At 38.9% G+C, this 12,877-nt stretch overlaps 1 protein-coding gene across 5 annotated transcripts in view; it reads left to right on the top strand.

Moving 5' to 3' along the window:
• The window catches only part of LOC126100136 (transcription initiation factor IIA subunit 1-like), a 43,200-nt gene extending 38,696 nt beyond the window's left edge, over positions 1–4,504 (top strand). For all 5 annotated transcript variants that reach the window (XM_049910675.1, XM_049910676.1, XM_049910672.1 and 2 more), the window contains exon 4: positions 2,564–4,504. In XM_049910675.1, the coding sequence (XP_049766632.1) occupies positions 2,564–2,914 (351 nt within the window). In that variant the 3' untranslated portion in view covers positions 2,915–4,504. The remainder of the gene's footprint in view (positions 1–2,563) is intronic.
• The last annotated feature ends 8,373 nt before the right edge of the window (positions 4,505–12,877 follow it).

Below are 12,877 nucleotides of genomic sequence, written 5' to 3'. Positions count from 1 at the left end.
ACATTTTCCATCAGCCTGAATGCACCACCTCATCTCATTTTTGTTGTGCTTGTACCCTCTGTGTATCATTACTCATCATTTCAGGCAAACTTCATTTTTAATTTGGCATGGGGTGAGCATAGGTGCACACATGGAACAGAAGCTTCATTACTACCTGGTAAGTTGCTAGTTCAGGATGATATAGCCCTTCACTGGATATTATGCAGTATTGACGTTGGAAAAGACTGCGCTGACCCTTGTAGTCAGCATGTTGCTCATGGCACTCAACTCTGGAGCAGAAGATATTTCTTGTACTCTCTTGACACAGTGGCATGTGAAAAGTCCAGTGGCAGCATAACCTCAAAGATGGAATGATCTGTGAATATCCATGATCTTTGCAGGATAAAGTGTACAGAAATTGTGTGTTTGACAGTTATGCAGACAACTGGCACAGTGTCTAACAAAATAATCCCATCTTGTTATATGCCATCCCTCCCCCCCTCCCCAATCTCTCTCTCTCTCTCTCTCTCTCTCTATGCTATATCTACAGTGTAATTAAAATTACTTGTTACTTGACCGTTCATACTTTGTAGCCTGCAACATGCATGTACTAACTTCCCACTGTTGTCAACGTGTCTGTTGACTTGCAGGATTAGAGAAATGCAGAGCAGTCAATGCTTCAGGAACAAGCACCATTTAACCACTGGAAAGCCGAGCTCTACTCATGGGCTGTTTTTTCTATTGGTGACCCCAGAGGGCAGCAGTTCTTTGTGTCTGTGCGTGTTACCCATTACCTGTTCAGCCGAAGGGAGCTTACAGCTGTTGGGGCATTACTGTAATGGCATGTGACGGACATCAAGGAAAAATTATTTTAATAAACTGCAATACAGTTGTTCACAACCACTTATCAAGAAAAGCAGTGATGGACCAACAGCACAACTCTACAGTATCTCGTAAAGTAAACTGGCATTACATCTACCTCAGTGCTTTTGAAATTACCAAATTAGTTGTAGGTTCTTTCCCCATTAGAAATTCATTCAAGGTAAACATTTCTTCTTGTAATTATGTTTTTTGTTGGCAATATCTACAATTAGGTGTTGTGTTATTACATTTCTTATGAAGAAGTTGCTCAGGAAGACGCCGGTGAAGATTATAATTTCTACTAAAGTATTGTTTATGTGTAAAACTTTATATTGATACATCGAAGAATTGCTTGAAATATTATATTACAGATATATAAAAAGGGAACAAGAATCAAACTAGAGTTAAAGCCTAAAAGAGCAGTATTGCATGAAAAAAAATAAACATGTAGCAACATTGCGACTCTCGTATATCGTGCTGGCCCAGTCATTCGCATCATTTCTGCACTTAATAGTATGGCAACAGGTTAACACAGCTGTTTGCTATGAAGTTCAGCTTGTCATAATTTTATATAGTTCTTCACGTGCCTTGTTATATTTTAAACATTGAAACTATAAATCGTGACCATTTGAGGTGAGGCAGGCTTGCATAACATAAATTTCTAAATATTCGTTACCCTGAAATGTTTACTACTATGATGTGAATTAAGACTAACGTTGTAACAAGTGAGGTAACTCAATTGTTAGAAGTCATAATTTTGCATTGGGATGACCAGGATTTAAATCATTGTCTGAATATAAAGGTTCGGACCCTAAATCATTTGAGGGAAATAATGGAATTGCTCCTTTGAAATCTAGGCTCACAAGTTGCGAGGCTATGACATTAATTTTTAAGCTTTAGATTTCCAAGGTTGCCACAGAGTTCTTCACTGTATTTTGACAGCTTCCCCACTGTCTCCTTCAGGTGACACTTGTGTCAAAGAAACTATTAGCATATCTTTAAACAATTGTTTGCTTCTGCTGTAATTTAGTTTCTCTTGGGGATTTTCATATGGCTATCCATCTTAAAGCTGCTTTCTCTCATGTTTCAATTTGAGAAATATAACAATTTCTTGAAAGAGCCATTCAGGCTGCATCAATGAAATCACTAATTCAAGAGAACCGTGTTGCTTAACTCGGCATTTATTGAGTCTTAAAAGATTTTAAAGAAAGGGTTGTACATGGATAAAAGAAGAAATATTTGTATGTATCAGTGAAGCTTGTGCTAAATGAGATGTATTATAAGAACATTGATATCTCTACTTCATACACTTTAAGCTCTTTATTTCTCAGTAAAATAATTTAAATTACATTTTCCTTCATATTACAGTATTTGCTCTAATAAAATTCTGCAATAGTCCAAATTATTGATATCTCACTTTCATGTGAGGTGATTAATTACTATGCTGCTGAATAGCCTACTTTGTAACAGTATAGCTGATGTGAAGTATTGAGATTACAACACTGTGCCAGCACAGACTTTTAAACTGTCTGGCTTATGAGGAATGTTAGACAGTAATAGTGCATTATACAAAGCAAATTTCTGAATGAACCTATTTGCTACTTATTCTCAGTACAAACAGAGCATCATTTGGTGGGATATACTACAGTTGTGGCCATAAAATCACTTTGACTCCCTCATAACCCATATAGTTTTCCTGCTGAAACACTTGCCTTATTTGCAGGTAATATTGCAGTTAGATGGACACAATGATACATCTGACGAAGAGGATGAAGATGTTGACGATGATGGTGATGATGATGATGAAGACGAAACGGAGGACCGTGTTGATGATGATGAGAATGAGGATGAAGCAAATGGTGGTGGCCAAGAAGAGGAGCCACTCAACTCAGGTGATGACGTATCAGAGGATGATCCAACAGATCTCTTTGACACTGACAACGTCATTGTTTGCCAGTACGATAAAATCACTCGCAGTCGCAACAAGTGGAAGTTCTATTTGAAAGATGGTATAATGAATCTAAACGGCAAAGACTTTGTGTTCCAAAAGTCTAATGGTGACGCTGAGTGGTGAGCCATGATACTTGAGACAGAAATTAAGTCAGTTGTTTGTGCACGACTCACCGGGGAATTATTTTTTTGTTTATTAGGGCATTTTGTGCCCTATATTTCTATCTTTGGTTTCTTCTATGGACATTTTCAAACACAAAAGTGCACTGCTGAGAGATGCAATTATACAGATAGACTTTTAAGTTTCCTTTTTGTCACATACTTGTATGTATTTTCATGCCCCTTTCTGAAAACATAATTAATTACAAATTATGAAAATTTGTTGAAATTATCACATACCAAATATATATCTATACATATGTACATGGGTGAATGAATGATTGAGTGGATGAGCGTGTGTGGAAGTCAAATGAGAATGCTGATGACAAACTCCCTCTCAATCTGATTTAACATTATAACATACTGGTCTTGTAACAGGTTTAGTGTTGGAAGTTTTGTGACGTTATTCAACAAAGGTGGTGTAAACTTCACTAACTGAGTGCTGAAACTTAGACCTATCAGTGGACTTTGTTAAAGGCAATGGAATGATTAATTCTGATCTCTAAAATAACTGTAATTGATTCCTACCTTTGCGAGGAACTGTGACTTGTTAAAGTAGTGTAGATACAGAACATTTAATGTGTAGTGGTGCCACTAGGTCTGCCAGGGTAAACTAAATCCCATCTTGGGCTGCTGCTGATTCTTGTACTTGCTCAATTGAAATCTTTCATTTATTGCAGTACAATTACTTTTCATAGGTTCAAGAAGAGAGTAAGTAACAATTTATTGAATGAGGCAATGCTTTTAGCGTTTGGTTCTTTTAGTGCCCTACTATGCGTGTGGCCAGTGTTCAGAATAAGGCTGAGAAAAAGTTTTTATTTACAATATTAATGTATTGTAAAAGACTGTCATTATGTATACTTCTAAATATAAATTAAAGCAGATGTAAGAGGTGTTAAGATTCTACTCTCTGATGCAATATGCCAAATTTTTAAGTGTGATCTTGTTTTTATTATGTTTATTGAATTTATTGTTTAAATATTTACAGTTGGTGCAAGGGAAGTCTGTATCTTGTGCATAAGGTGTGCCCGTGATGCCCTATAACTTTACATAACTTAAGTATGTGAAGGTATTTTCAACAGAAGATACATTCCTGTCCCTTTTAATCTGAAATAGATCATTACATTAAAAAACTGTAATGTTAGTTGTCACTATATGGAAAGAGATGCCTTTCCATATTTCACATGGACTGTAACAGTGATCTTTAAACAAAAGAAGTGGAAGATATATCAAATGTACAGTGCAAAATGAGACACTTCTAATGGACTGCAACTTAGTCACAGTGTTGCTTTTTTTTTTTTTTTTTTTTTTTTTTTTTTTAGATAATGCCATCATTTTGTGCACTTGGAATAGGCACTTTCACTGAGAAACTCGAAAGACTTTTTATATTCACAATTATTGCTTGCTGTCATAGGTCACTGCATCATGGATATGAGAGGGAGTGGGATATTTGTCACCTGCAAATTTGGATTGAAGCTGTGAAAAGTTACTATTTAAAATTTTTCTGTATAAAATGTTAAATTTAAGACTATTTTAATAAATTATTATATGGCTATCTGATGTATTTTTATTTATATTTGCTGGAAGAGTATTTAAGACTACCCAACCCAAAGTTTCAATTTGAGGTAAATTTTCATCATTACTTTTGTGTAGCCATCACCATAATTTTTTAGATATCACTTATAACGGCTGTACTGTAGAAGTTCTACATTTTGATGGAAATTATTTAATTCTGAAAATCCATTTTCATAGTGCCTATAGAAGAGAATGTTCACTTGTAGTGAAGCTGCAGGAAATGTTATCTGCAGCCCAAATGCATAAGATACAGAATTCCAAAATGACATTACCTTCTGATAATCACAGAAAATAAAGGTTTCCTCTCTTACCATAGACATTAAGGACTAGGCAAAAATCTGCAAATTACTGAGAACTATGGTAACTATAAACTCAATTCCATGTTTAATTATACAGGGTGTTACAAAAAGGTACGACCAAACTTTCAGGAAACATTCCTCACACACAAAGAAAGAAAATATGTTATGTGGACATGTGTCCCGAAACGCTTAATTTCCATGTTAGAGCTCATTTTAGTTTCGTCGGTATGTACTGTACTTCCTCGATTCACCGCCAGTTGACCCAATTGAAGGGAGGTAATGTTGACTTCGGTGCTTGTGTTGACATGCGACTCACTGCTCTACAGTACTAGTATCAAGCACATCAGTACGTTAGTGTTCATCACGAACGTGGTTTTGCAGTCAGTGCAATGTTTACAAATGTGGGGTTGGCAGATGCCCATTTGATGTATGGATTAGCACGGTACGTTTGTATCGAGACAGATTGCCACAACGAAGGTGTCCCGACAGGAAGACATTCGAAGTAATTGATCGGCGTCTTAGGGAGCACGGAACATTCCGGCCTATGACTTGCGACTGGGGAAGACCTAGAATGACGAGGACACCTGCAATGGACGAGGCAATTCTTCGTGCAGTTGACGATAACCCTAATGTCAGCATCAGAGAAGGTGCTGCTGTACAAGGTAACGTTGACCACCTCACTGTATGGAGAGTGCTACAGGACAACCAGTTGTTTCCGTACCATGTACAGCGTGTGCAGGCACTATCAGCAGCTGATTGGCCTCCACGGGTACACTTCTGTGAATGGTTCATCCAACAATGTGTCAATCCTCATTTCAGTGCAGTTGTTCTCTTTACGGATGAGGCTTCATTCCAACGTGATAAAATTGTAAATTTTCACAATCAACATGTGTGGGCTGACAAGAATCCGCACGCAACTGTGCAATCACGTCATCATCACAGATTTTCTGTGAACGTTTGGGCGGGCATTGTTGGTGATGTCTTGATTGGGCCCCATGTTCTTCCACCTACGCTCAATGGAGCACGTTATCATGATTTCATACGAGATACTCTACCTGTGCTGCTAGAACATGTGCCTTTACAAGTACGACACAACATGTGGTTCATGCACGATGGAGCTCCTGCACATTTCAGTCGAAGTGTTCGTACGCTTCTCAACAACAGATTCGGTGACCGATGGATTGGTAGAGGCAGACCAATTCCATGGCCTCCATGCTCTCCTGACTTTCATTTATGGGGGCATTTGAAGCTCTAGTCTATGCAACCCCGGTACCAAATGTAGAGACTCTTCGTGCTCATATTGTGGATGGCTGTGATACAATACGCCATTCTCCAGGTCTGCATCAGCGCATCAAGGATTCCATGCGACGGAGGGTGGATGCATGTATCCTCGCTAACGGAGGACATTTTGAACATTTCCTGTAACAAAGTGTTTGAAGTCATGCTGGTATGTTCTGTTGCTGTGTGTTTCCATTCCATGATTAATGTGATTTGAAGAGAAGAAATAAAATGAGCCCTAACATGGAAAGTAAGCGTTTCCGGACACATGTCCACATAACATATTATCTTTCTTTGTGTGTGAGGAATGTTTCCTGAAAGTTTGGTCGTACCTTTTTGTAACATCCTGTATAAAGAGGGCTTGGTTCTATAGGTGTCCAGTATATACACATTAAGCATTTAGTAAGAAATTGAATTAGTGACTAAATGTGTATATGTATGAAATGGTCTAGGCATGATAGACATCAGGTAATTCATTAGTACTTGTAAATTGGAGGTCACGTGGTGGCAGTTTGTGAAGGACAGCATTTGAAAAAATACTGCCTGAAATGGTAGTGGAGACATGACATGTCCTAGTAGGACTGTTCTTCACTAATCAGCCACATGTCAGTACACAAATAACAGGCTAGTCATCTTGAGTACATATCCCGCACAATATGGAAAGAATAATTTTATTACAGAAGGAAAGTTGCCACTCACCATGTAGCAGAGATGCTTTCAGTCATTATGGCCTTTGTCAGCAATACACACACACACTCACGAAAACACAACTTGCACACATGTCTGCAGCCTCAGATAACTGAAACCACACTGTGAGCAGCCGCACCAGTGCATGATGGGAGTGGCGACTTGGTGGGGGTAAGGAGGAGACTAGGGCAGTGAGGGGGAGGCATAGTACAGTGGGGGCGGCAGACAGTGAAGTGCTGCACTTTAGACAGAGGGCAGGAGAGAAGGTGGGGAGGGGGGGGGGGTGTAGTGGAGAGGAGAGAAATAAAAAGAAATTAAGACTGGGTGTGGCGTAAAAAGAAATTAAGACTGGGTGTGGCGGTGAAATGATGATGGCTGTGTAGTGCTGGAATGGGAACAGGGAGGGGGCTGGATGGCTGAGGACAGTGACTAACGAAGGTTGAGACCAGGAGGGTTACGGGAACTTAGGATGTATTGCAGGGAAAGTTCCCACCTGTGCAATTCAGAAAAGCTGGTGTTGATAGGAAGGATCCATATGGCAAAAGCTGTGAAGCAGTTATTGAGATGATGGATATCGTGTTTGGCAGTGTATTCAACAACAGGGTGGTCCACTTGTTTTTTGGCCACAGTTTGTCAGTGGCCATTCATGCGGACAGACAGCTTGTTGTTTGTCATGAGAAGTTCTCTACTGCCCTCCGTCTAAACTGCAGCACTTCACTGTCTGCCACCCCCACAATACTATCCCTCCCTCTCCCTGCCCCAGCCTCCTCCTTACCCCCGCCCAGTCGCCACTCCCGTCACGCAATGGTGCTGCTGCTCGCAGTGTGGTTTCAGTTATCCGAGACTGCAGACATGGGTGCGAGTTGTGTTTGTTTGTTTGTTTGTTTGTGTGTGTGTGTGTGTGTGTGTGTGTTGCTGACAAAGGCTTTAAGGGGACCACATCCTGCCTATCTAACCCATGTTAATTTAGGCAAGTATTTGACCCATTTCTGAAAAACTATTTGATGCAAGACCTTAATATCTTTACTGTATGTTACATGATGCTAATAGTAAACTGTACTAAAATCTACTTTATCCATTTTATAGTTTTTAAGAAATACTTTTTTAAATTTACTAACAAAAAAATATTTTTTTGCAGAAAATATTTTTTTGTGAACTTCCTAATGGGGGAATATTAATGATTGTAGTACCAGAGGTGGCTTCTTATGTTATGCATATATAAATTTCGTTTATTTATCTATGATAGTTTCTTATATGGGGCATACATACTGAAAATTTTAGTTTACGGGAAATTGACTTGAAAGGAAAAACTTTTGAAATCAGTTACTTACAGTTAATTAAAACTGTCCTGCTGCACATGTGATGGCCCTTCTTTGGCCTCTAGCAGGTCTTCCAGCTTCTTTTTCACCTTCCTGGATGTTTGTCTTGCTTTCTTGGCCGTATTAGATGCAGACCTGCCTGCAATGGCTATCCTCATTTTATCGCAATGTTGCAGCCCAGTGGTCATATTTTCACCAGGATTAATTCCCAGCTTTTTTAGTACCCAACACTTTCCAATATTACCACAATTGAATGTAATAAAAGCATCACGAATTCCTAATTTCATTGTATGCATGCCTACAAATACAGTTTTAGGAAGGCGGTTCCAAATTATGCTGTAGAAACATTCATTTGGGTTCTGTGTCTGCCCATGCAGACATTTCTTTAGAAGGTCAGGATGAGCCAAGTATCTGAAAATAGGTTTAATTGTTGTAATAACAGAAGCAGAAAGAAAATGCTGGTGAGAGTAAGATTCTCCAGTTGCCTGAGCCCTATTGTATTTGCACCACGAATTTTCTCCTGATGGACACAATCCATGAGATGCATTATCATCAGTAGAGGACTTATAGAAGAGTATGGCCCAAACATCTCTCTTCATTGCCTCCAGATTTTTTTTATTCTCCTAATTGCCTGCCCATAATATACCTGCAAGTTTTCTATTTCAGTTTTAGTTAACTGACCCTGTCTGGTCAACAATTTTCCATCTTCTAAATTTTTTCCTCTCATATCAACAATTAGTTTTCTCAGCCTTGTTCCCAAATGTTTTTGAACATGGCCTACACATTCTATTGTTAATAATGGCATCTCCATATAGCTTAGAGTTCACCACATTGTTGTATGCCTTACTGTCACCATTGTCCAAATATTTGGTGTACCGTAGCATCTTGTTTCTATGGAGCGATGAAATATTTGTTGTTCTCCATGAACTTCTGTACCACCACTTGTTCCTCTAAAATTAGCCACCCAGTTGTGTTCTTTATGTTCATTGACTTTATAACATTTGCAATATTTAGACATTATCTCCACATCTAACACTTTACCGGTGTCTACACTTGTGGCAGTCACTACTCCATTCAGAGAAGTATGTCCTCTTTTCTGCCAACTGCAGTATCTGAACATCCATCATTTTCTTCCACTGCTTCCCTAGCAGCCAGTTTCATGCTTTTCTCACTGACCTCACATATAGCTTTCTCTAATATTGCAGTCAGTTTTTCAAATTTATTTGGTGGTTGATGTAAGTTCATCACTGAACAAAATGTTCTCCCTGCAGCCATGCCCTTGCCAATGGATCGTAAGGCGTAAACTAATCGAGTATTGATTCCATAAGGGCCACTTGCACCTGGTTTTGAAGAACTCATAAATGAAATCACAGCTGAGCATTTGGTCCAAATTAAATCCAAAGCAATTGCTAGGCCTTTTCTCCCACTGGCACTCTCACAAATTTTCACACTCTGTGACTCACCACACTGTGTACAGTGTACAAATTTAGAAATTACATCAGATAATATTCTCAAATTTATAATAATGTTACTGCATCCCTTGTCACCTACTGTAAATTCATTGTAACTATCTTGAAATGGTGAGAGCTTCTTTGATGATGCACTTGTTGAAGAATTACAATTAGAAACATCGTTGCCAGGTGACATAACCTCTTGTACAGAAAGCTTTCTAAACATGTTTCCTCTAAATTGTCATTTCTTGAAAATGCCTTTACGTTTCGTCAAACAGCAGAAACAAAAGAATACTGACTGTTGCATTCCAAGGATAGCCAACACACTCGGGAGTAAAAAAAAAATCCCTAAGGTGCAATGTAGGGGATATAAAGGTCTAAAATATATGCAGAAAAGCGGGCATGGCACATAAACACATGTGGTAGAAAAATGCTCTTTAAATGCTCGAAAAAAATTTTCTCAGCAAAATCCTTTTCAGAGTGCTTAAATAAAACCTTAATCTATCGAAATATGATGAAAACCGAAAATAGGTTTTATTTTACCTGAACCACGGTGTGGTCCCTTAATGGCCGGAAGCTATAATTGTGTGAATCTTTTTGTTGTGCCTCAGCAACTCTGCTATATGGTGAATGGCAACTTTTTTTCTAATATTGTTACATTCCGTCCTGGGTTTTCCATTGTTTGAAAGAATAATTTCTTTTATAGTTACTAGCTGTACAGTGCCAAAAGGCAATCTTGAATGTGTATTTTGTAATAAACCTTTTATTCCCTAGTGTATACTGAAGGACGATGAATGGAGAAGAAATCTGTGTAAGTCAGAAGTAGTTCGGGAGCCTGTCATCAGAAAACTGACCATTTGACTTGATTTTTGATGGGAAGGTGGAAAAAGGGAGCAGTGGGTCCCATCAAGTCCCTCTTAAATCTTGATTCTTATAGCAGATGCCATTTTTTCTACTTATCCCCAACTTCCACTTGTGTACTTGATGGGAATGATGTTCTTTAAATGCTAATTCGTGAGTTTCCATCAGCTGTTCTCTTTACAGATTTTATGACACTTCACGAAAATTATGAACTTAAGACTCGTAGTGAGACTGGCAACAATTTTGGTGTATTAGCACCTGCTTTCTTCATGATGGTGATGGCACTTAGTGGCACGGATACACTGAGACAATTTAAGTGTTGGAAAGCAATCCTGATCCATTAAAAGTCACATGCTGCCCATATTTCATGATGAGTTGGAGCTGGGTTCAAGGTGCACAAATCTCCCTTAATGGAATCTCAGTTTTGCTGATAATTCATGTCCATGAAGTGTCAACAAAATTTGGTGGCAATGTGAGACATAGTCTTGTGGAGGTACAGGTTCTCTGTAAAGTGGCATAGTTGAACAAATGGATGGATACTCATTAGACAGTAGGTTCCCGTGATAAATCCAGGTATATCAGGGATCACATTTCATTCCATGTTAGCGTCCTTAACACTAGAATAAGCCTATCACCTACATGAATTGTGTCCTGCCAATAGGCGAGTGGGATTCATGGCTTCAGTGGGATTCATGGCTTCATACTTTCAGCATGCTATTAATCCTCCTTTCCATTAATGCATGTACAACATCTAACATGTTTCAGAAGTCAAGACGATCTTTTACTAAAGCTTCAAATGGTAATGTTTCTGCAGCCATGCTAATCTTTGTAACATGCAGTGAAATCTTCGTAACATGTAGTGAGCAGAAGTACGTGTGTTGGCAGTGGCATCTGTGCCACACAGCGAAGTAGTGGTACTGGATCCCATGGGTGCTCACTAGATGATGTGAACAGTGAATTTGTGAGTAATTTTATGCAATGTGGCCTATAAGTGTGCTGATACAACCTGCGATAGTCAGTGGAAGTACCTGACATTAAAACCTTGTGTCCCTGGCAGATGCTTTCCCCAGTTTTAGGCACTCATGGTAGACAACTAACATGGTGGCGTAGGAAGAGCACAGCCTCAGGAACGAAGTGTCCCATGTGTTAGAGACCTACAATTGGTCTGCAAGTCTTACCTATCTTGCACTTGGCTGTCATGCTGATGACAGTACAAGAAGGAAGTGTTGATCGTCTCACTGATGATGATGTCATTAGACAGAGCCAAGCTTCCACAGTACAATAATAAAGAAAATAGTTTGTGGTTTTCCAAAAGAACCATTTGGATTTACCTTAACGGGTGTGTTGAAGGAACTGAAAATGGTACCCAGAACTAAAAATGAAAAATAAAGAAATGGAGAAAGCATGCACAATGAATGAGCTCAAAGAGAATCCCAAAATCTACACTACAATACCACCCCAGTGGCGCAACATCGCCACGTCGACAAATGAAATGATGTCAGGAGAGCTGCTCGACCAAACTGTAACAGATCGAATCTGACACTGCACCTTCCAAATGAGACAAGTGCCACCCCATCTCTCAGACTATTATGTTTGGCGTAGTGACAGGCACATCCACCGTCAAAGAGCAGCTATTTTAAATTATTACACTGTTCATAGGACGGTGGCAAGTAGATAGTAGAATTTGTGGCATTAATAAAAGTGTCAATACTAAGCCTTTCTTATCTAAAATACGTGCTCTAACTTAAAAAAAAAAAGCCATCAATTAAGATAATATGCTACGTAAATTGTTTGCTCATAGTGTGATATGATGGGGAAAAAAATTAATTTACTGCTAGTAATAGCAACACCCAAACATTCCAAATCAAGATTCACACAGCACGTGGACACGCGCGCACATACACACATGTAGTATGACATAAATGGCTACAAGACTGCAGTCTGTGTAAACAAGTTTAAGTGTGTACATTTGATCATATGAATTCTAGTAGAAGGAAGGCTGACACCAGGTGAAATAACCACACAGGAGGCATTTAAGGCACACTATTTTTCCAAACACTGTTCCTGCAGTTATGGAAAGGGGGCACACAATATTGCAGTACACTGACTGTGGAGAATAACAAGTCATACAGCCTCTAAATTTTTAAGCAGCAGTCCTTTCTCACAAGAAAGAGGAGCCTCTGTGAAGAACCACCGACACTGCAGTGAACACTCAATGATTTATTAGGTCCCACTTAGTGCTCTCTGGTGCGATATGTTTCTGAGATATATATATATATATATATATATATATATGAATATAATAGAGGGAAACATTCCACGTGGGAAAAATATATTTAAAAAGAAAGATGATGAGACTTACCCAACAAAAGCGCTGGCAGGTCGATAGACACACAAATAAACACAAACATACACACAAAACTCTAGCTTTCGCAACCAAAGGTTGCCTCGTCAGGAA

Source organism: Schistocerca cancellata, chromosome 9 (genome assembly GCF_023864275.1).
Source record: "Schistocerca cancellata isolate TAMUIC-IGC-003103 chromosome 9, iqSchCanc2.1, whole genome shotgun sequence".
Classification (NCBI taxonomy): Eukaryota; Metazoa; Arthropoda; class Insecta; order Orthoptera; family Acrididae; genus Schistocerca; species Schistocerca cancellata.
Note: the sequence above shows the minus strand (reverse complement) of the source record. Positions and strands in the feature narration are given on the sequence as shown.